This window comes from Chelonia mydas, chromosome 14 (genome assembly GCF_015237465.2).
Source record: "Chelonia mydas isolate rCheMyd1 chromosome 14, rCheMyd1.pri.v2, whole genome shotgun sequence".
NCBI lineage: Eukaryota > Metazoa > Chordata > Testudines > Cheloniidae > Chelonia > Chelonia mydas.
Window position 1 is genome coordinate 36,858,146 of NC_051254.2, and position 23,428 is coordinate 36,881,573.

General features: G+C 47.1%; 4 protein-coding genes across 5 annotated transcripts in view; 2 read left to right on the top strand and 2 right to left on the bottom strand.

The window, feature by feature from the left end:
- LOC102936186 (butyrophilin-like protein 2) overlaps positions 1 to 23,428 on the bottom strand; it is a 1,677,894-nt gene that overhangs the window by 800,889 nt on the left and 853,577 nt on the right.
- LOC114020220 (butyrophilin subfamily 1 member A1) overlaps positions 1 to 23,428 on the top strand; it is a 1,361,724-nt gene that overhangs the window by 576,644 nt on the left and 761,652 nt on the right.
- Positions 3,097 to 5,737, bottom strand: LOC119567723. The gene is made up of 3 exons (XM_037914957.2): positions 5,142 to 5,737; positions 3,621 to 4,841; positions 3,097 to 3,458 (listed from the first exon to the last, which is right to left on the bottom strand). Exons 2-3 carry the CDS (start codon positions 4,402 to 4,404, stop codon positions 3,241 to 3,243), a joined length of 1,002 nt encoding a protein of 333 aa, XP_037770885.2. The 5' UTR covers positions 4,405 to 4,841; positions 5,142 to 5,737; the 3' UTR covers positions 3,097 to 3,240.
- On the top strand, positions 14,274 to 17,750 carry LOC122462856 (zinc finger protein 620-like). 2 transcript variants are annotated; one of them, XM_043528318.1, is made up of 3 exons: positions 14,274 to 14,849; positions 15,874 to 15,987; positions 16,354 to 17,750. In XM_043528318.1, exons 1-3 carry the CDS (start codon positions 14,723 to 14,725, stop codon positions 16,497 to 16,499), a joined length of 387 nt encoding a protein of 128 aa, XP_043384253.1. In that variant the 5' UTR covers positions 14,274 to 14,722; the 3' UTR covers positions 16,500 to 17,750. The 2 variants fall into 2 exon arrangements, with proteins under 2 accessions (XP_043384253.1, XP_043384254.1); XM_043528319.1 differs by having other exon boundaries at positions 14,708 to 14,849; positions 16,357 to 17,750.

Below are 23,428 nucleotides of genomic sequence, written 5' to 3' on the forward strand. Positions count from 1 at the left end.
CACTGCAGCAGCAGCTGTCAGGAAGGGCTGGCTGGTGGAATCTGGCCCCCCAGCACCGCACCTTCCACTGGAGACCCCATCCCTTCTGGGGGCCACAAGCCCACCCCACACACCTTGGCAAGGATGCCGGTGCAGTGCCCACTGGTTATCTCTGGCATTTACTTTCACCCTGGATAATTACACGTACATAATAAATGATAATGGCAATTTGGTATTCAATACCTTTAAGATGAGAGGTCCGCAGTTGTGGCCATCACTGTGTCTGGGATGCTGAACAATTTTACTATTCCAATCAGATGAGGATTTTCTAGTTAATTGTTTGATGAAGTTTCTGAAATTTTTAGAGAGTATATTAGCAGACTGCATAAATGAGCTTTTCTTTCCTTTTTTTTCTTTCCCCTCCGGTTTCTGGACCTAGATACAAATCAGTTCTATCTCTTTTTAATTAATGATTGAAATGACTTATTGCTCGCATATATACACACTTGCTTTCATAGGATTGTCTCACTCTTACACAATGTATCACCTGATTTGCCGTGCCCCATGTTGATAACAACACATTCTCACTCATGCAACATGCTACTGTTTCGTGTCCACATTCTGTGAAGTCGTTCCCCACAGTCAAATCACACAAGTTCACTCAAAGTCCATTACTAAGCATATTCAGTACAAGTCCATGCTGTTTCAATTTTTAGTTGTCACTAACGGGAAGATATTACTCTCACTATTGTTACATTCCCTTTAAAAAAAATGTCAGCGGAACAGTTCATGTCCACTGTAAAAGTAAGTATCTACTAAATCACCTCCAATTCCTCAGGCATGTTCTTTCGTATCTCATCTCGTCACACAAGGGGTCAATTATTAACAATTCTGTTTTTTTCACCAAGGCTATCTGGAAGTGTAAATATATTCACAAATTATACTGGTAATGCGATTATTTCAAAAATTTTATACTGACTTATCAAAAATCATTATGCAATTAGCATATTCTCATTTGTAATGTCTCAGTAACACACCAGAGAAAAGCATATTGTGAAATCATTGATCAGTTCAATACAGACTATATTTTTCCAAGTTACATTATCAGCGAAACTCGGACAGGAGCATTTTATTTTTAACATTCACATTCCACTTTCCTTTGCATGCACTGAACTCACTGAAAACCCACAACACAGGGAATTATATCAGTGCTACCATAATTGTGTTACAAATCTCTTATTTAATTGTTGGATCATATTAAAGAAGTTCTATATTAAAATCACAAATGAGTTTGATTCCCCATAGTTTAAATTCCAGGGTATTACTAATTAAGAGGTCTCTTGGTTTTTGGTACTGTTTCTCTCCCTCTGTGTGTGAAAACTTGCAAGCTGCTAATTGTGTTAGTACATTCTAAGACAGAGTCTGTTCTCAAAGCAATTCACAGAGACTCAAAGCAATACTCTAACAACAGAAACAGCACCCAGAGACTCCCCGCCCTTTTGTTGTATTAACAATTGTGATTAAAATAGAGATAGAGGATGTATGTGGATGGATGCTTGGTGTGGATAATAACTGAATGATCAGGGAGGTGCCAGCCTAAGAATCCAGTGTCCATCGGCTGAAGAAGGCGTCAAGTGGAAATAACCAGAGGACCCCCGGAGGGCAGACTGGAATCCACCCAACAGCCTCAAGAATGGGAGAACCAAAGAACAAGATAACATCTTGGAGCCGTCAGGAATGTGCCATCTGCTGATTGATTCAGCAACAGCATGATGAAGCAATTCCCATAGACTGGCATAGGAAGAAATTCCTATAAAAATAGACTCTAAAAAGTGAGAACTTTGGGGTCTGATTCTGCAAACCAACTTCCAGGAGCATCAGATGAGCATCTGACAAGGCCCTGCTCCCTCCTCATGTCCAGGCCACCTGGCCAGTGGCTTGGCATGAGCAACTCTAAGGCTGGTAACTATGATAACAACTTTGCAGAACGTGTGTGTGTGTGTGTGTGTGTGTGAATAAATATGAGATTGAATGGAATGTTACAGCTGTAACTAACTGCTTACTATGATTCTTTCTGTATTCACAATAAATGTGGTATTTTGCCTTTTTCCCTTTAATAAGATCCTGCTGGTTTTTATTTTATTGGTACAACATAATACCACATTTATTGCCCATAATCCAGAAGTACAATACAAAACATCTTCCCGCAAGAACCCAATGACCTGGTGTGTGGTAAGGAAGCAACAATATACCATTCTGAAGTAATTCACTCTGTATTTATTTTAAAAAAAAATAGAAAAAACAATTATAGTTTCCAGTGAAGCACACCATGAAATGTACATTACACTGTATTTCCCAATTTCATTAGATGCATTACTATTAGAGTACTCCTCCACATCAAACATAGCCGTGTATTTTCTGTTTCACCCTGTGTTTAACTCACTGAATGAAATTGTGCTTTGCTCATGCTACCTATGAAAGTGTGTTAGCATTTACCTTCCCTTTCATTTGTGGAGCCCTGCCTGAGAGAATGACAGTGGAAACTACTGCTGAGATGGCTTGTACCTGTTGACAGTCAACAAAGTTATTAATGCATTAATAATTCTGGCACATCAAGAACAGAATGAATTTAATATAGACAGACATGCAAGGGATTCTTAGTGTTACAAATCAGATATGTAAGAGAGTCCTGTATAAAGAAAAAGATTTGTAACCAACGTGCTCTGTCTTACTTAATGTAAAAACTGACTAAGCTGTTCGCATACTTGTGTTTAATTAATGGACCCACTGAACTGTACAGCCACTAACTGTGGCCCTCAGTTAGTCTAGTATTGTATGTCCGACATGCACCTCCAAATCATAGAATCATAGAATATCAGGGTTGGAAGAGACCTCAGGAGGTCATCTAGTCCAACCCCCTGCCCAAAGCAGGACCAATCCCCAATTTTTGCCCCAGATCCCTAAATGGCCCCCTCAAGGATTGAACTCACAACCCTGGGTTTAGCAGGCCAAAGCTCAAACCACTGAGCTCTCTCTCCCTCCCACAAATACATTTCAGTAAATGTTTGGCAGCAGTAAATAAACCTGAAATTGCAACATTTCAGTGTATGTTGATATTTCAAGGGTATTTGGACTTAAATATGTTGTGCCACATATTCACGTGATTGTTTACTTATTGAATCAATGTACACTTTCATGTACCATCACAGTAAGTAGCCGACCTTTCCATCTGCTTTCTCAACCACACAGCTCAAATGTGCATCAATAACCTACAACACAGGATGAAAGAAAAGGCACAATTTCAATAATATTTGATGAATCAATGCCGTTAACAAATACATGATTAGTGGTACTTAAATGTACTTCATCACTTATCCAGCTTCTCGGTTTCAGGCAATGAAATGAAGAGCCATGCAATTTTATGTTTCTCACTTTGGCTTCCAGTCTCTCTGTGTGTTTGCCGGTCATTACAAATTTGACTGGGAAAAAAATATTAACCCATATTACATGCATAGTAATACAGTTTCCTTTTTCTCTGTTTTACTACTGTGAATGCTGCCACTTTGCATATGAAAACCTTTAACATAGTTCCATGTATGAAGTATGTTAATCTATTTAAGAAAGGTGCAGTAACCAATTACCTTTCAGAATCCATTGCTTGTCTTCCACCTCCTCCATAAGCATGTCATCAAAATTGTCATCAGCATCGCTTGTATCACGGTTTGAAACATCTTGCCCTATATGCTCCTCTTCTTCCGTTGCTGTGACCTCGATGGTTTTCACTGTGCTGGCGTGAGATACAGTGCCCTCCACATTTCTAATCTCTTCGGAGGGTGTTTCTGGTTCAGTGTCACCAACTGCAATTTCAGTTCCGATTTTTCCCTCTGATGTGCTTTCAGCAGCTAATGTGGGTGGCTCTTTACATGGTTTTAAGTGTGTGACACTGTACATGGTTCCTAACCGTTTTCCTGAGATGGTTTGTAATTTCACTCTCTTACCCTCAACAGTTGTAATATTGTATGGGCCCCGATACCTAGGTTCCAGTACGCCTCCTTTTCTTGTTCTCTTTCTAGCGTTCAGTAACAGAACAGAGTCCCCAACATCCAATGTTATTTCCCCATATTTAGAAATCTTTCTTTTAGCATAATGTCTTTGTTGTTTTTCTTGTGCTTTAGAAGTGTTACTTAGGGCCAGTGCAATGTCAGCATCATGTCTTGATTTCATATTTATGCTGTGCTCCTTGCAGAAATCTTCCCCGAATGTATTCATATCTGGGATCTTTGTAAACAAATGGAGAAGGGGTTGTATTTGTAAAATGAAGACACACTGAATGCCATGTGTACATGAAAGGTGCTGGTAATAACATACACTTACCATGTAATTCTCTGAGACTTCTTCTGGAAACACTGGGTCAGCACAAAACATTAGTTGAAAGGGTGAAATTTTTGTTGTTGCGTGTACTTTAGTTCACAAAGAAAACAAAATGGGGTCAAGTAATTCATCCCAATTACTCCCATTGTCATCAACCATCTTCCGCAATGCTGTGCAACAAATGCTCATTGACTGGTTTGTTTAAAAAAAGAAAGTCACACGTATGGTCTTGACTGAAACAGATCATACATAATCAAAAAGGTGTAATACATAATGAAAAAGACTTTCCATGCAACACATTGCTTTTGAAGATTTTTTTGTGAGTTGCATCTTCTTGCATAGCACACTGTCCTTGCCATTAGTACTGTAATATTCCCACCTATTCACTTACCTTTAGATGGATTTATTAGCGTTTTCAACCAAGCCATTGGTTTGTGGGTGGTACAGGCTGGTGAAGCTATTCTCAATCTTTCACAGATATACAGGTTAAACTGAAAGAAAATAAGTTACACCATAAACTTACCTATAGACTTGTGTTAAGGAATGTTCCTTTGGTATTTGCCACTACTTTTATGTGTAATTAGCAACAGGAATAGCCCATCTTTTAATATTTGGTTTGTGCGTTTCTTTGGTAGATACGAAGACACCGAAAAATGATTTTATAGCAACCTACGGTGACCAACAGCAGTTTATAAAAAAAAAAAAGTGTGGTGATTGTTTGAGATCAACGGGTGACTGGAGAGTGAGTTTGACTACATAGGACAAATAACCAGAAAAAAACCAGTCATTACCTTATTATTGAATTCCAGACCAAGATCTGTCAGCATCCGCTGTGGGCATCCACGTCGAACAATCATTTTGTACATGCCCTTTGCCACCTCAGATGCTGACTTACTTCTAAGTGGAAAGGCTTCCACCCATCTTGAAAGATAATCTATGGCTGTCGATATATACTGGTATCCATCCTTTGTTACTGGTAATGGTCCTATTAAATCCATGCCCACCAATTCCCAGATCCGAGTGACCTACATACAAGGGTATCAGTTACAGTCATACTACACATGTTTCTTACTAAATGTTCTCAATAAACCCATATGTCATAAGCAGAGAATGTAAAGCCTATTTTTAAATACAGAAGAAGAAGAAAGAAAGAAAGAAAAAACAAAGAAAGAGAAGTACAGGAATGGGTAACCATACAAGAGTAAAGCTGAAGAAATATCCCCAGCCAGTGCAAAGGCGCATTAGAGGTAATTGCTGCACTGTGCTTTGCCCCTTGTATGTATTGGACTCATTTCAAAATCAAAGCCTCATTGTGTCGCAGGCAATAACAATGGATAATGATAAACAACAATGTGTCTGATTCCAAAATTCACCTTTATGCTTTTCAAGGTGGTATCCAGATTTAATTCCTTTCCCTCTTTCTGGCAAGTCAGACATGGTGCCAGACATGGTTTTGGCAGAACAATATGACGATATTAACATTTTGTTATTGAAATCGTACTGCAAGGGAACAGAGTTCAACTTTGCACGCCAAATATATTTTTATATTTCTTTTATACATTTTGAACTTCTATTTCAATTGTAAATAGCCTTCTTCAGGATTTCGTTTCATTCCTTTACTTACCCAATTGGCAATGTCTTTGGTCACCCCTGGCCAATAGTATTTTGATGTCAGCATATTCCTTGTTTTGAATATTCCTAGATGTCCACCCAATAGACTGTCATGATTCCTTTCAAAGAGTTGCGGGGCTTCTTTCATGGTATGCATGACGACAACCTTCCTCCCTTTTGCAGAATGGAACAATGTCCCCTCTGTTGATCATAGCAGATGGAGCATGGAGGATGATTAAGGTTTCTCGGGGCCCTGGGTCGGAGCAATTGTTGGGCCCCTACCCACCCTGTCCGAATTGTTGGACCCCTACCCACCCTGTCCGCCGGCTGCACCACCTATGGCCCTATCCCTTTCATCCTCTACCCCAGGATCTCACCCATGTTCCACCTAAGCTCCCCACTGTTTTGCCTGCCCCACAGCTCCTTTGCTCATTTCCCACCACCCCGCTCTCCCACACAGCCCCAAGACTGGAGAAGCTCTGTCCCTGTGTCACAGCCCCAGGGCTGTACCAGGGAGTGAGAGCTCCTCCAGTCCCAGGGCTGCGGCGGGGGTTTGGATGCTGCAGTTCTTTAGGGGACCAGGAGCGGGGTGCTGAATACACTTACTGAATATTTGTGAATCAGCTTCTACACACAAGCAATGACGTGTGAACATGGGATTGTAAGGGCTGGATTCACAGGCAAGATAAATGCAGCAGAAGGCAATCCTAAAATTTGTGAACTGTTATGAGACTTCACGTAGACAAATAGTGATAAGAGACTCTTTTAAATACTCAAAATGTGTGACGCAGAGTTTGATGGAATGTAGGGAAATTATTTCAGGGCATCAAGTCTCCTGTAGCAGTAAAATAGCACCGGGGCAGCAGGGCTTTATATTTTTGGGGGGCCGTCAAGAAATGGTCCAAGGGAGTTTTGCTGTGGGAGGGGGCTTGGGGTCAGTACTGGGTTTACAATGGTGCCAATGGTGCCGTGGCACCAGGCCCACCCTGGGAAGGGGCCCATTACAGGCCCCTCTAACCCATCCACGTAGCCGGGTCTGGCCCCTCACCTGGGGCACTCCAGCACACAGGCCTTGCTGTGTGAGCAGCTGTCAGCCAGCAGGTTCCACGTGCCTGTAGGGGGCTCATCACCCAGCAGCTGGGGGCCACCATGCGGGCTCGGTAGGGCTGCTGGCCACGGGGCCAATGCGTGTGGCTGGGCTGGGTGGGATCTCGGGAGTCACATCCCAGGGATCTGCCCCGCTCCCCAGCACTGCTCCAACTCTGAGCTGTCGCCGCTGCCTGGGACCTGTGGGGCCCCACCTGCCTCCCCGGGGGAAGAGCCACCTGGGACTGGTGCAGAGGCTGGGCCAGTCTCAGCCAGTCACAGGGGACAGTGTGGGGGGCTCAGCTGGGTGGGTCCTGCCAGGCATGTGGGTCCTGAGGGAGCCTGGCCTGGGTAGGCTCTGCTCCTGCTCCAGCCTGGCTGATTGCACCATTTCCAAGGGGCCGGAGTTATCCTGCCCCAGGACCAGCTCTGGCTGCGCTGCCGGCTCAGCCTGGCAGACACAGTCACCTCCCATCAGGGCCGGCTATTGTGGCCGGGGGTCAGGGTGTGGCAGAGTAGGTCTCTAGTGGGTCTGGGAGGGTGCTGGGCGGTGCGGGGTGGGGAGATCTGTGTGTGTCGGGGTGCTGGGAAGTGGGGGTGGGGGTCTGTGCGGGACACTGTGCAGTTGTGGCAGTGGGGCGCACTGGGCAGTGAGGGGATCTGTGAGGGGGGCTCTGGGTGGGGAGGTACAGGGCACTGTGCAGTTGTGGGAGGGCTGTGGGGGGTGGTCGGCTAGGGGGGCACTGGGCAGAGAGAGGAGCTGTGGGGGAGTTCTGGGTGGGGGGGCTGTGCTTGGCATAGTGGTCTGTGGGAGGGTACTGGACATGGGGGTTTGTGGGGGTCTCTGGGTGGTGTGGCACTGGGCGTAGGGAGTCAGAGGGGTGCTGGGCAGGGGGGTACCATGGTGCAGCATGGGCCCGCCCCCAAGGGGAAGAAGCATGATGGCAGTGCAGGGCTGGGCTGGCCAGTGTGCGTCTCGCAGCTCCCGGTTTGTAAACAGTGCCCTTGTACTGGGCTGGGTGGAGCGGGGCTGTCCCTGCCATGCCATCACCCATCTTCCATTGCCCCTGGCCAGCCCCTCGCTCTGAGGACTCTGCCCCCCTCCCCCATGTCCCCATTGCCCCCATGGGGGCCCACAAATATGTTTAGCACCAGGCCCACAAAAGGTTAATCCGGCCCTTTTCAGGGTGCAGGCTCTGGGATGGAGTTGGGGTGCAGGAGGGTTGCAGGCTATGGGGAGTTTGAGTGAGGGGTGCAGGCTCTGACCTGGGGCAGTTGATTGTTTCTTCCTAAATGGAGTACTTTGCGTTTCTCCTTTTTGAATTTCATCCTATTTACTTCAGACTATTTCTCCAGATCATTTTGAATTTTCATCCTATCCTCCCAAGCACTTGCAACCCCTCCCAGCTTGTTATCATTCACAAATTTTATAAGTGTACTCTCTGTGCCATTATCTCACTCATTGATTAAGCTTTTGAATAGAAACATACCCAGAACTGATCCCTGCAGAACCCCACTCCTTATGCCCTTTCAGCCTGACTGTGAATCACTGATAACTACTGTCAGAACTGTTTTCCAACGAGTTTTGCACCCATCATATTTTAGCTCCATCTAGGTTGCATTTCCCTAGTTTGTTTATGAGAAGGTCATGGGAGATAGTATCAAAAGCCTTACTAAAGGCAAGATAGACCATGCTGACCACTTCCCCCCATCCACAAGGCTTGTTACCCTGTTAAAGAAAGCTATCAGGTTGGTTTTACGTGTGAGACTGCTTGAATTAGCTACATCAGATGGCCTTTTTTTAGCAAAGCAGGACCTGTGGCTGCTGCAGGAAGCACGATCCTACAGATAGCGTTTTCACACAGATGTGTAAGAAACTGCAACCTGTAGGGATATGCTGCCTGTAACTGCTATATTTGGTGAAGCTAATTCCTACACGTGGCAGTTTCTTACGCCCTAGGTATGTGAGGCTGCTATCTGTAGCAATTTGAAACCTGTAGCAGAGAGAGCGTGAATTCTTACCATTAGCAGTTCCTGAGAGCTGCGAAGGGCCGCACCTGTGGACGCTCAGGTAAAACAGTGTCTCGCGGCCAGCTAGCGGCTTTCCCTTACAAGCCGCAACACATCGTTTGAAAACCCCTGGCCTAGCACAATAAGCAAACCTACCCTGCTATTTTCATTAGGAGCAAAAGAAACTAGTGCTGAATACTGCAGCTGACAGAATGTGATGTAAACAAGTATCACACAGATCTGTCTTTTGTTAGAAGAGCTTTCTGCTAAACTCTGCACATGCCCAGCCCAATCACACTCCCTACCTTCATCTGGCTTCTCTCACTCAGCACAAACCAAAATATACACGATGACATTTGGAAAGATGACCGTTTCAGTGGATGAACCTACCAGATAATAGCTGCTCCTGCTGCTGGAAATATAGTGGGGGAATTGTCATAAATATAAAGGGAAGGGTAATCACCTTTAAAATCCCTCCTGGCCAGAGGAAAAATCCTTTCACCTGTAAAGGGTTAAGAAGCTAAAGGTAACCTCGCTGGCACCTGGCCAAAATGACCGATGAGGAGACAAGATACTTTCAAAAGCTGGGAGGAGGGAGAAAAAAAAAAAAGGGTCTGTGTCTGTCTGTATGCTGCTTTTGCTGGGGACAGAACAGGAATGGAGTCTTAGAATTCAGTAAGTAATCTAGCTAGGTATGTGTTAGATTATGATTTCTTTAAATGGCTGAGACAATAGCTGTGCTGAATAGAATGAATATTCCTGTCTGTGTGCCTTTTTTGTAACTTAAGGTTTTGCCTAGAGGGATTCTCTATGTTTTGAATCTAATTACCCTGTAAGGTATTTACCATCCTGATTTTACAGAGGTGATTTTTTTACTTCTATTAAAAGTCTTCTTGTAAGAAAACTGAATGCTTTTTCATTGTTCTAAGATCCATGGGTTTGGGTCTGTGGTCACCTATGCAAATTGGTGAGGATTTTTACCAAACCTTCCCCAGGAAGTGGGGTGCAAGGGTTGGGAGGATTTTGGGGGGAAAGACATTTCCAAACAACGTTTTCTCAGGAACCCAGATAAAGTTTGGTACTGGAAGTCCAAGGGTAAAATAGTTTGTACCTTGGGGAAGTTTTAACCTAAGCTGGTAAAAGTAAGCTTAGGAGGTTTTCATGCAGGTCCCCACATCTGTACCCTAGAGTTCAGAGTGGGGAAGGAACCTTGACAGGAATATACCAGAGAGATTACACTGATCAGGCCTTCTGAGAATTTACCAGGGAAATCCAGAAATTTCATAATTTGGGATTCTGAAGAAAAGTACAGGGAAATGAGAGCCAGGATTTCCACTGACTTGCTGTGTCACCTTGGGCAAATTACATCATCTTGTGTGCCTCCGGTTTGTCCTCTCAACTTTCCCCTGCTGTGTTAACTCCAGAGTAAATAGGCCAACTACAATTCTGATTTCAGCAGAAGATCTTTTTACCCCTCTGGATCTATCGCCAGGTGTTAGATAGAAGTTGGTGTGCCTCCCACCTCTCTTGTGTGGTGTAGTGTACAAAAGAGATAGAGAAGTGATTTTTGCAAACAAACATTCCATTCCTACATGAAAACTATTGACATGCTTAATAAATGGAAGTGTGTCAACAAATTCTTTAAAAACAACTGTGTGGTAAGCAATACCTTTGAGAAACCATTCGTTGTCTTCATCCTCCATCACCACGTCATCAAAATCACCTGGGTGACTGCTTGAAACTCCTGACACTACACACTCCTCTTCTGTGTGTGTGACCTCCACTTGGCTGTTGTGAGGCTTGTGAGATACGTTGCCTCCCATTTATCCTATCTCTGAGGTTTTCACAGTGTCATCTACAGAAGTTTCCTTTTCCATGTTTCTCTGTGATATGTTTTCCTTATCTAATTTTGAAGGCTCTTTAAATACTTTTAGTTGGGAGATACTGTAGCTCACGAAAGCTTATGCTCAAATAAATTTGTAAGTCTCTAAGGTGCCACAAGTACTCCTTTTCTTTTTGTGGATACAGAATAACACGGCTGCTACTCTGAAACCTATAGAACATTGCTTTACCTTTCCCTAACTTGTTTTCTAATTTAACTCTTTTACCCTCTACAGCAGTAATTTTGCATGGTCCCACGTAGGTAGGTTGTAGCTGCCCTCTCTTTCTTGTTTTCCTTCTCGCATTCAGTAACATGACAGTGTCACCAACCTTGAAGGTTATTTCCCCATGCTTATGAGTCTTAGTTTTGGCATACTGTATTTGTTGCTTTTCTTGTGCTTTTGAAATATTACTAATAGCCAGTTTAGTTCCAGCATCATGTCTGGCTTCAATTTTCATGATGTACTCTTAGTAGTATTCTTCCTCGAGTTCCTCAAAATCTGTTGGTTTTGGAAACAAATGGAGAAGGAGTTGTTTGCAAAATGAACATCACAGAATACCATATGCACCCGAAAGCTGAAGGACACTTACCGTGTAGTTGTCTCAGACTTGGTCTGGGAATCTTGCCTCAAAGCCATACAGTAGTCGATAGGGTGACAATTTGGTTGTCGTGTTTGGTTTTGTTAGCAAAGAAAATACGTCACCAAGAGATGCATCCCAATTAGTCGCATTGTCATCAACCAACTTGCACAATGCTCTGTAAAAAATGATGATGGATTATTTGTGGGGGAAGGCGAAAGGACTGTCTTGACTGAGAGAAATTGTATACAATCAAAAAGGTGTAAAGAGGCCATCCGAGTGCAGTGGGATAATTCCTTTTACTTGAAACAAAAGACAAGTCGAGTTTCAATGTACTTAACATTTGAAACAATTTGTAGCTTCTGTCCTAGTGCATTCTCCTTTCTATTAATACTGTAATTTTCCCTGCCCTAAAATGACCTTTTGATGGATTTGTTTGTGTTTTCAGCTAGTCCATTGGTTTGTGAATGGTTTGGGCTGGTGAAGCTACGTTGTATTCCCCCTTTTTTTTTTTTTTCTGTGCACATCTCTAGGTTAAGCAGAAGGGGAAAAAAATGTATGCCATAAACTTTCCTTTGGACAGGTTTGATGTGTAACCCTAACCCTTTCCCCAGATGCCTTATGAGGCATGCTTTATATGTAAGATCACGGCGATATGAAAATGAGGAATATGGGGTACGCTCCCCCCAGGAATAGAATTTCACACATTCACTTTCTGATATAGCTGTAAAACTGCTCTTAAAAGTTTTCTAAATAAATCACTGTTTAAAAATGTATGGTGTGTACCTTCTAGAAATGAAACTTAAATCGAGTCTTCCTGACTAGTGATTTAAAGTATGATTTAAATCAATTTGATTTAAATCAAATCCACCATGGTTTAGGGCCAGTGTCATAGCCTTATGTACATGTTTATTACGCAAGAAATCTTAAGTGACACTTTCGCTGTATGACAAGATGGTTAGTTGTCATCCTCAAAATACCCATTAGACAAACACTTGATACCAAACATATTTTTGGAGAAGAGAGAACCAATCCCATATTCCTATATTTTCAGGACTGTTTAAAAAACATTTTGCAAGTGGAATTTCATGGCTATTGCATGAAAAACCCTTAATGAAAGTCTGAACATTTAAAAAGAAATCTTTATTAGTCCCTTTCCACCTCATAGTAGGTCATACAGTCTATTAATGGAAGAAAAAACCCACTGAATGCACACACAACACTGAGAGTAGTGAAAAGCATTATAAATAGTATGTGAAATACTTAATTCCTTTGGCAAGCAAGCTCACAGGCAGAAACTCTACCATTGTGCTTTATACAGACTTCCACCTCTGTCACTGTTACACACACAGAAGGAGCAAAGAGGTATCACCAGAAAAATTACACTCAAAACTGTGGTACTCACATGTCACCTCATTGCTCTCATTTAATTTTTGAGACATTTCCTTTAGCCTTTGTCTTCACTGTTAAAACTTAACTTGTCTTGTGGTGTTTTCATTAGTTTTATTAGCAGTGAGAAAAAGGGCTATGTCTGCATAATGGGGACACAAGATTAATTAGACACACCTGGATTATTCTTCAGAGGTTGATAATGTCAATCCCTCTCGTTCTCAGTATGCTGAGCTGAAGTGTCTGTCTTCCCATCATCCAGATTGCTGGGACAATCACTTCTCACTGTTCAGTCTTTGTACCTCAGGTGTTTCCGGTTGTTCTTGTAGGCTGTCATTGTCCACCTTTTCTTTCTTCCCCCCACTTTCTGGAAGGCTCTTGTGCTGTGATCTGGGTCAAATAGCACCCACTGTGTAGAGGTATCTGATCTTGGTCAAATAGTCCCCATTGTATAGCACTATCATTCAGAGGTTTCTATTGCACACAGTTCCTGGGGTAATCTTTATGTCTTTGTGCATTCCTTCAGTAAGCCACTAACATTGTCTGGCCTCATCCAACACAGCACATCTGAAATACAGAGACATGGTCAATATTTCTAGCTTCAGATACAAACGTTACATGCGTTCAGATTGGATAAACACAGTCAATAGGTCTTAAGTTTTGCAATGATATCCCACATCAGCCATGTTGCATAAAGTATATATTAGCTATGTCATATCCATGTCATAAGCATATTTTCATAATCGTCGAGGTGGATTACCAGGAGCACTGGCACCCGCGGCAGCGCTTTGAACTTTGTAGTGTAGACGTAGCCTCAGTGGGTTAGATCAGACCAAGAGGAGCTGCATTGACTAGTCATTGGGATGCCTGTGCCTTTAAGAACCCAGCCCTGGGAAGCCCATGCTGAGAGGTGCTGTCTGTGGGAGGGGAAACAAAAAAGCTCCTTTGCCCCCCACCATTTTTGCAAGCACTGGTGTCTCATCCCACTGGGGTAACTGTTACCCCCTGTGCCGGGTTTTGCCCTCTGCCAGCACCTCACCCCTGGGCTTAATTCCTGCTCCTCCCCACCAGCCCTGATTTTGCCCTTTAGCCCCTCTCCTAATGCTGCCTCCAGCTGCTTGACCCCCCCCCCCCCCGACCAGTCAATTTCCACCCCCTGCTCAGACCCTGGCCACCCCCCTGCTCTGATTCGCCCCCTTTGCCCCTTTTTAACCCCGTCAATAGCAGTCCATAGAATCTTACTGGCCAATAAGGGCAGGGTGAAGGGCAGTGGCTTCAGCAGATGAACTGAGCATGCTCAGTACACAGTCAGACGCACATTCCTACCCAGAGCAATTTACTACGCTGCACCGCCAGCCCCCGGTGTGTGCGGGGCGGGGGGACCAGCCCGCGTCCTGCAGAACAGGCCCATTGACACGGGGGGGGGACATTTCCCTTTTTCTGAAGCAGGAAACACCCCCCTGGGCAGGGCTGGGAAAACGGACCAGACTCCCAGTGCTGGAGCCTGACCCCAGTGGCCAGGGGCTGCTGTGAAGTACGAAGGGAAGCTGTCGGGATTCCTGTCCCCGTCCCCGGCTCAGAGCTCTGCTTCCCGTGTCAGCCTGTGGCTGGCGGGCGTGTGGGAAATGAGAAGACCCTGCCCTGCTCCGTGTGCTGGGGGGACAAGGAGCTCTCACCTTCTCCCACCCCCTGAAGCCTCCCGGCTGCTCTGAGCAGGGTGTGTGTCTGTGGGGGGGATTCTGCGCCTCCTCCCCCATGACTAGTGGGACTGTGGCTGGGGCAGCAGGTGCTGAGTGGGGGACTCTTGTTGTTCCAGATGCCGGTGACCTTCGAGGAGGTGGCTGTGTATTTCACCCAGGGGCAGGGGGCTCTGCTGGACCCCGCTCAGAGAGCCCTCTACGGGGATGTCATGCAGGAGAATTACCAGACGGTGACCTCGCTGGGTAAGGGATTCCTGTGTCCTCAGCTATTATAAGCTGTAGGGTCTGCGTGTCTGACTCTGCTCAGTTGGATTAGGAAGGAATGGGTCTCAAAGTGAAGTGCTTCTCAACCAGGGGCCCCTGTGGGGCCGCGACCAGGTTTTAGGGAGGCCGCCATGCAGGGCCGGCGTTAGATTTGCTGAGGCCCAGGCCACAAAGTGGGAGCCCCACTGCTTGGGGCTGGAACTAAAGCCTGAGCAACTGAGCTTTGCGGGGCCCCATGGGGCATGGGACCCCAGGTATTTGCCCTGCTCCCTGCCCCCGAATGCTGGTCCTGGCTTTTATAGGCAGAAAAACAGTTGGTGTGGCAGAGGTGGGCCGTGGCATTTTTATATCATGTTGGGGGGGCCTCAGAGAGAAGAAGGTTGAGAACCCCTAGTAGAGTCCACTGTGAAAGATACGCTCCTCTCCATGCCCCATTCAAGGGAACAGGGGAGGCAGAAACCTAATGGACAGGCTAATTCATCCCCATCTCTCCAGCTTTCAAGGGGCCAGAAGCAGGGGATTGCCCTGCCTGTGTTATTTCTCCTTCACACACCGTTCACCGGTCCTCTTGGGACGAGGTCCATCCATGGGGAGGGCTTTCGGTGCTGCAGGCTCAGGGGTGCTGGGACAATCTGTACCGTGGGGGGCTGAGAGCCATTGAACCAAACTGTAAACCCTGGATAGAATGGAAACCACTTCAAGTCAGGGGGTGCAGCAGCTCCCCCAGCACCGCTAGATCCAGCACCGATGTGCTGGTTTGGAAATAGGCAGGAGTTTAACACCAGAGCTGCGTGTGCCAGAAAGTCCCCCAGAGCTCATCTACCCTGAGAACTCCTAGTGAGGGCATGACAACACCCCTCCACAGATATCTGCTGCTCACAAAGCGTCGGAGTTACCATAGTCCCATGTAGGCTCAGGTTAAAGTCAGGAAATGTTCCCTGTGACAAATACTCTACCAATTTTCCATGTGCCTTGAACTTGCCTGATTTCACCCCCTGTGCAGGATTCCCCATTCCCAAACCTGACCTGATCGCCCAGCTGGAACGAGGGGAAGAGCCATGGGTCCTGGATCTCCAGGCCGGTGAGGAAAGGGAGAGTCTGAGAGGCACCCGCACAGGTGAGGAGTCAGGGAAACAGACAGAAACATCTTGCGAGTGAAGGAAAAAGCTGGGACTCCAAAATGTGCCATGAGCGAGATCCCTCAGTTCTGCCCCGTCTCACCCACGTGAGGGCTGCAGTCAGCAGGTGTCGTATCATGAAGGCAGATATCGGTCACGGCTTCCCACCCATCCTGTTAACTGTCGGGAATTTCCTCCCTGATGTTCCTTCCCTGGAAGTGTTTGGGTGGGATATGGAGGCAGAATCCAGTGTCTCCATCTCCTCAACAGTCATTGTGTGGTGTTTTCCCTCTTTGCTATTCCCCTTTCTGTCCTTTCTCCCCGGGCACAGGCAGTGACTCCTGTCTGGGTTCTCTCTCTCCCAGCAGGTGATAGGACAGTGAGTGAGAACAAGGAGGAGAATCAGCAGGAGGAAGTTCCTGGGAAATTGGAACCAGAGGAGACTTTTTTCAGAAGAGCCACAGGGAATTTTTTCCAGGGCTTAGAACCGGGAAATGCCTGGGGAGATTGACACAGATCAGCAATGCAGCTGGGAAACTGTCCCAGGAAGAAACTGGATGAATGCATTCAACGTGGCGGAAGATGCAAGGATCTCAAGGAAACCAGAGTCCAGCAGACAAGTCACAATGAAGCGAAACCTTACAAATGCCTTGACTGTGGGAAAAGATTCCGTATCAGTGCAAACCTTATTATTCATCAGCAAACGTACCTTGGAGAGAGACCTTACATATGCCTTGAGTGTGGGAAAAGTTTGTTTGAAATCAACCCTTAGTACACATCAGAAAACCCACTCAGGAGAGGAACCACATAAATGCCTGGACTGTGGGAAGGGCTTCATTCAGAAGTCGCAACTTATTATACACCAGAGAGTAAACACAGGAGAGAGACCATATAAATGCCTTGAGAGTAGGAAAAGCTTCATTAAGAGCTCAGCGCTTACCAACATCCGATAATTCACAAGGGTGAGAGCAATCCTACTAATAGCTTGACTGCAGGAGAAGATTCAATTTGACTTCACGCATCAGTGATCAACACAACAGAGAGACCTTGAATGTTGGGGAAGGTTCATTTGGTGCTCCCGGAGTACCAGGCATCTGCAGATCCGCACAGGGAAGAAACCTGTGAGATGTTCTCAGTGTGGAAAATGCTCCAAGTGGAGCTAACACCGTGTTGGACATCAGACTCCTCCACATAGCAGGGAAATTCTCTCAGGGCCTTGACCAAGGCTGGCCATGGTGACAAACCCATTTCCTTGTTCCCTCAGGCATCAGGGGCGTTTGGCTCCCAAGGACCCAGCTGTCCATCAGTGACCCTCTGGTTCTGTCTGGTCTAAGCAAACCCCCGGCAGAGGAGGAAAAGTCTCGATCAGCCCCTCCTCCCTGCTGCAGCCCTGGGTGTTGAGCTATGAGCCGCAGGTGGGAGAAGGGAGAGAGAAACTCCTCCAGCCCCTCCGTCTGCCTGGCTGAAGTTCCCCCCCCCCCCCTTCCCCTCCCAGATGGGATCCCCCTGCCATGGAGATGAGGAGAAGGACACTTGGGCCAGGCCCCACCTTCACTCTAGACACCTGTCCCCAGCCCCCATCTTCCACCAGCCACTGGGCTGGGCTCCCCCACTTACCTGGAGCTGTTCCCTGCAGGGGGAGTGTCCCTGGGGGCTGGTAACTCCTCCCCTCCCCAAATCACTTATGGCCCTGGGCTGTGGGAGATCAGAAGTTAAGGGACCAGGGTGATGGGTTATGGGGAGGAAACTGGAGATTGAATGGTTGGGGCTCATGGAGCTGGGGAGCTGGGTGCTGGGGCTATCGAGTGTGTGGGGATTATGGGATAAGAGGCAAGGGAGAGCACAGGGGTAGCGAGGTGCTGCCTCTCCTCATTAACCCCTCTGCCCCTTCTCCCTGCCCCCGCTGCATTCAGGCAGCACCACTGGGAGGGGCTGATTCCCACAGGGCCTTTTCTTGGAAGCCTGGATTTCCCACCTCTGGTACTGCAGTATCAGCCTCTGAGAGGGAAGCAGTGTTGCCTAATGAATAAAGCAATGCCCTGGGACCCAGGAGACCTAAGCTCTATTCCCAACTCTCCCAGCAGCTTGCGGGGTGACCTGAGACAAATCTGTGCCTTACAGAGGGGGAATAAATGGGGAGCGATAATATCAGCCTCCAAGCGTCTGTCTAGGGCAGGAAAAGTGGTTGGGATTAGCTAGGACGTCTCCTTTGTTCCTCCACCCCTTTTTCTTGTCTAGACTGACCCTGAGCAGTTAATTCCAATCCCCCATTAGCAAAGTGATTGTTAGAGTCACTAAGTGCCCCCTTTGCAGTGAGATTCTCATTTCCAGACATCCTCACATTCCTCCAGTTTATGGTGAAAAGCATTTAATTTTTGGTGCTGTTTCTCCCTTATACACCAGGATTCAATAGATTCTAAAAGAGCTGGAGCAGGGCTAGTAAAATAATGTGGTGTTTTACCTTCTGTGTTGTTTGAGAGGGACGGGGTGAGTCTGGAGGATTCTCTCCTGCCCCCATCAACCTCACTCATCTTCTTTGACAGAGCAGCCTCTGCCCAAGCCATAGAGAGTTTATCCTTTTCCCTTTCTACCCCTCCCACTTCATGTGTGTCATTTACCACAGTGTCCTTTGGCCACCATGCTTCAGAATCACACTTTAATTTCTTTGATCCTCAATCAGGCACCTGAGGACTCAAGAAGAAAATGTCACATTCCTGAAGGGGGAATTCAAATGAACCCCAAAGCACAGTTTGAGCTTCAATCCTAGCCTCCATTTATTGGTAAAGTGGCATCTGGAGTTTTTCGAGCCAAATCCAGATCATTTCTAGACTGGAAGTTTTTGGTTAGGTTTGTCTTTTTTTCCTTTTTCTTTTATTATGATGATGCTAAAACTTTTGACAATAACACAGCCAAATAATGCAGTGGTGCTGAGTAAAGAAGCTTTGGCCTGTTCAGAAGGAAATGGGTAAAATTGTTCTTCAGATTTCGAGTCTTAAGATTCTCTGGGATTTCACTTCATGAATGGGAAAGTGGTTTGTGGCCCACCCTGGTTTGTGGGTTTTTCTCTTTTTGGTGAAGGCTGTTCTGTCACGTATTTTGACACTAAATTAGTTTGACAGGCTGTAGCTCAGATTTCTTGGAGACTTCAAAAGACAAATGGTCATTTGCCAAAACAGTCCTTTCTGATTTTCTTTTCATATTTCCCTAGCCTTTGTCATGAGATTTTATTGTTCTTTGAACAATGAAAATGATCAACATCTATCTGCAAAAACTCTTCAGGACGAGTGCTGGATATGCACTCTGAGAGTCAGAGATAGGGAAGGAAGTGACTGCCTGATCCCTGCAGAGATGTGAGATACAATCAGGATGGGGAGAGGGTAGGTCGGTGGCCAGGGCCTTGAAAGGGCACTCTTTGCTCTTGCGAGGCTTTGAACTGTGAACTCACTGCACAAGTCCCAGAGAGAGGAAATGTCCTACGAGTGCTGGGTGAAGTCATCCTTGAACTCTAAAGTGCTACAAATTAAGCCCCAAGAGGACTGATGTGGAGAGGGGTCGGTGTCTCCCCATTGCTGAGAGGAGGAGGGAGGGCAAATGCCTCTCTCATGGATTGTGAGTGGTTTTCTACTAGCTTTAACTTGTTCCTCTTTCCCTGGGGGCCATGTGTGGCCGGAGCAGCAATGTGCTGGGCTGTGGCTGAAACGCACCATGCTGAGCTGGGCATTGGATTTTCGGGGTGTGGGGAATTCAGCTTTTATTTCTTGCTTTGAAAAGAATAAAGTAGAATTTAGTTTCTCAAACTCCCAATGTCCCTTGTCTTGAATAACGTGGGCGAGGGGGAATGGTCTTTAATGGACTCACTCAGACGCTGTCTGGCTGTCACCTATTGACACAGCTGGGGAAAAGGCTGGTATCATTCTGGGGCGCAGTAACAGGAGTGTGGTATGTAAGTTGCAGGAGGTCATTGTCCCACTCTGCTCGGCCCTGGGGAGACCTCAGCTGGAGTCCTGTGTCCAGTTCTGGGCACCACACTTCAGGAAAAATGAGGACAAATTGGATCAAGCCCCCAGGAGGGCAAAATAAAATGACCAAAGATTTAGAAAACCCAACCTGTGGAGGAAGATTTTAAAAAGTGGGTCTATTAGTCTTGAGAAAAGCAGACTGGCGATGGTCTGCAGCCTTGCTAAGGGCTGTTATGCAGAGACTGGGGATCAGTTGTGCTCCGTGGCCACTGAAGGGAGGATGAGAAGTAAAAAATGTTAAACTGCAGCAAGGGAGATTTAGGTGCGAGATTAGGAAACTTTCTAACCATGTGGTTATTTAAGCTCTGGAATAGCTTCGAAGGGAGCTTGTGGAATCCCCAGCATGGGAGGTGGGTGGGTTGTTTTCTTTTCTAAGCCTGTTATTTTACCAACCCTGAGCTCCTCACACTGCAGGTTCCGACTGTGATGTTTCCTCCAGATGTCCCAGACTGCGAATCTCCTTGTTACCCCCCTCCCCCAGCCTCAGCGCGAGGGAGACGTGCTTCTGTTGAACTGGGTGTCTGTTCCCTGTCACCTCCAGCCTTTTAGCTCCCCACACAAACTCCCCAGGGCTCTGCCAGTCCTTACTTTGCCTTGCAGGTTCATACTAGACGTAACCTTTTCCTCCAGCCCCTCTGACGTGTCCTTCTGTAGCGTCCAGCCCCTCTCCACTGGACTCGGAGAAATTCCCAGGTAAGCCGTCCCCAAAGGGACAATACCAGCTTGTTTGATTCAATTGAGGGTCGGCGCCAATATAACATCACAGCACTGAAATATAGTTTTAGTGAAAACAAACAGGAGTTTATCAACGAAGCAATAAGACCAACAGGTTACACATACAAACACCAGGTATAGCGGGAGTCAGACAGTCTGAGTTTAACTTTAACAAGTAAAATCTGTGGCTAAAGCATTCTCCCAGGGTCACCAGCCAGCGTCGCTGGGATCCCCCTTTTCATGAATGCAAAACGTGCTCTCCTTTTTGCTTCCTGAAGGACTGCAGGGTGCGGTTCTTGTTCCCCAGGTATAGTCCAGGAAACCGCTCAAGTGCTCTCTCCCCCACCCCCCGTATTTGTTCTCCAGTGGGCTCTTTCCGTTGGTCTATATGCCAGTGGCTCTCGAACTTTCCCAGCCCTTGTATCGCTTTCAGGAGTCTGATTTGTCTTGCCGACCCCCAAGTTTCACCTCACTGAAAAACGACTTGCTTACCAAATAAGACAAAAATACAAAAGTGTCACAGCCACCGCACTATTGCTGAAAAATTGCTTCCTTTCTCTTTTGTACCATATAATTTTATAAAAGAAATCAATTGGAATATAAATATTTCCCTTTCTACCCCTCCCACTTCTTGTGTGTCATTTACCAGTGTCCTTTGGCCACCATGCTTCAGAATCACACTTTCAGTGTGTGGTCCATAGAGTGGTATAAACAAGTCATTGTATGAAATTTTAGTTTGTCCTGACTTTGATAGTGCTTTTTATGTAGCCTGTTGTAAAATGAGGCAAATATCTAGATGAGTTGATGTCCCCCTGGAAGACCTCTGCGTACCCCAGGTCTACACGTACCCCTCTTTGAGAACCACTGCTATATGGAAACAGGACTTCAATTGTGTTCCTTACAATGCTTCATCTACCTATGAATTGTGGGAGAGAGATGAAAAGAAATCCCTTTTCTGGCAAAACCGGTTTGTCAGCCCTGACTGGATTCAAACTTTAAAACAGTTTCTGGTATATAAACGTAGTTCCTTAAAGATCATCTGCCCACGCTTCTTGCAAGGATCATGAGGAACAGTGTGACATAAGCCTTTATTAGCGACTTCCCGTGACCCGTTCTGGATAAATACTGTGAAAGCAATGCATGAGGAGTGCTGAGTGTGTGAGGCCTGATAGGTGTTGCCCCTATAGAACAATGCACCCTTTTCTGCTCAAGACACTGGAGCTCTTAGTGTCATACCCATGGGCAGCGGGTAACCCCCCCCCCCCACCTTCAGGGAGCTTAATGCCCTGGCTCCACCGCTTCTGCCAGAGGCCCTGCCTCTGGCAGCCCCCCTCACCCGCCAGAGCCCTGAGTCCCCCCCTCGCCGCTCCCCACTCCCACCATGTGCTGGAGGAGGACCGGACCCAGCACCTGCCTGACCCCAGGCCGCCCAAAGCCCCTTGCCCAAGCCACCCCAAGGAGGGACACAGTGAGCAGTGGGAACCTCCAAGGGTGTGGAGGTGGAGTGGGCAAGAGGCAAGGAGGGACTCACAAGGCAGCACCTGGGCGGTGGGGTCTCAGGGAAGGGGTGAAGCAGGGAGGGGAAGAGGCAGAGTGCATGTGGGACCACCACAGCCCAGGTGTCTGGTGGTGGCTGTGCCAGGGGAGGCTAAGCCTGCTGCCCATGCTCAGACCAGAGCTGCTAATTCTTCAGCTTTTCAGACTCTTCTAGGGATTGGTGGGGAAAATGTTTCAGCTGCAATGGAAATCCTCTCTGGCTGGCATTTCCCATTAGGGTTGTCAGGTGTCTGGTTTTCGACCAGAATGCCCAGTTGAAAAAGGACCCTGCCTGCTATGGTCAGCTCTGCCAACCAAGCCGGTAAAAGTCCGGTCGGCGGTGCTGCAGGGCTACGGCAGGCTCGTCCCTACCTGTCCTGGCGCTGCGCTGCGCCCTGGAAGGGGCCAGCAGGTCCGGCTCCCAGGTAGGTGTGTGTGTGTGTGTGTGTGTGTGTGTGTGAGAGTGTGAGTGAGGGGGAGCATGAGGGTCTGTGCACTGCCCCTGCCCTGAGCACCAGCTCCTCACTCCCATTAGCCAGGAGCTGGGGGGGGGGGCAGTGCCTGTGGGCAAGAGTGCACAGCCATGGCCCCCCCCCCCGTAGGAGCCAAATCTGCTGACCGCTTCTGCGATGCAGCGCGGAGCCAGGATACGATGAGGGGGAAATAGGGGACAATCCTGAGCGGGCAGAGCACCAGTCCCTGATCCAGAGCAACAGGAGCTTTGCTGCTGACATCCAGGTGCCCAACGGGGAGCTGCAGTCAGTGCCCACAGGGGGAGCCACTGGGAAATGGGCAGAGGGGATCCTTGGGAGGGGGGCAGACATGAAGGGGTTTAAATAGAGCCCAGGGCAGGTTCATGTGGACCAGCAATCACCGGCAGAAGCCAGAGTCAAAGCTCTGACAGCTCCATGACCCGAGCCAGGGGAGCAGAGCTGGGAGCTCCGGCCCAGGTCTGGTGGCCAGTGAGCCTGGTGTGGAGACAAGAGACCAGCTCTGACCAACTGCTCCCTGTGCCAGTCTGTTACCAGAGCGGATCACACGCAGAGTGTCCCCGGCTCCCGTCACCCCTGGATCCTCTGGAACAACCTGGAGTCTCCCTAGAAACCCCCCTTCTCCCCCCGCCCCGGGATCTGCACGTCTCCTTTCTGTCCCCCCAGTGATCCTGTGGCTT

What these genes read in the sequence shown, in the direction of transcription:
- LOC119567723 (XM_037914957.2), bottom strand. Translation starts at nt 4,404, where the DNA reads ATGTTTTGTGCTGACCCAGTGTTTCCAGAAGAAGTCTCAGAGAATTAC. An exon ending in CAAGCAATGGATTCTGAAAG is followed by an intron (nt 3,459 to 3,620) that starts GTAATTGGTTAC and finishes TTTTTTTCCCAG; the next exon opens with TCAAATTTGTAATGACCGGC.
- LOC122462856 (XM_043528318.1), top strand. Translation starts at nt 14,723, where the DNA reads ATGCCGGTGACCTTCGAGGAGGTGGCTGTGTATTTCACCCAGGGGCAG. An exon ending in CCAGACGGTGACCTCGCTGG is followed by an intron (nt 14,850 to 15,873) that starts GTAAGGGATTCC and finishes CCCCCTGTGCAG; the next exon opens with GATTCCCCATTCCCAAACCT. An exon ending in TCTGAGAGGCACCCGCACAG is followed by an intron (nt 15,988 to 16,353) that starts GTGAGGAGTCAG and finishes TCTCTCTCCCAG; the next exon opens with CAGGTGATAGGACAGTGAGT.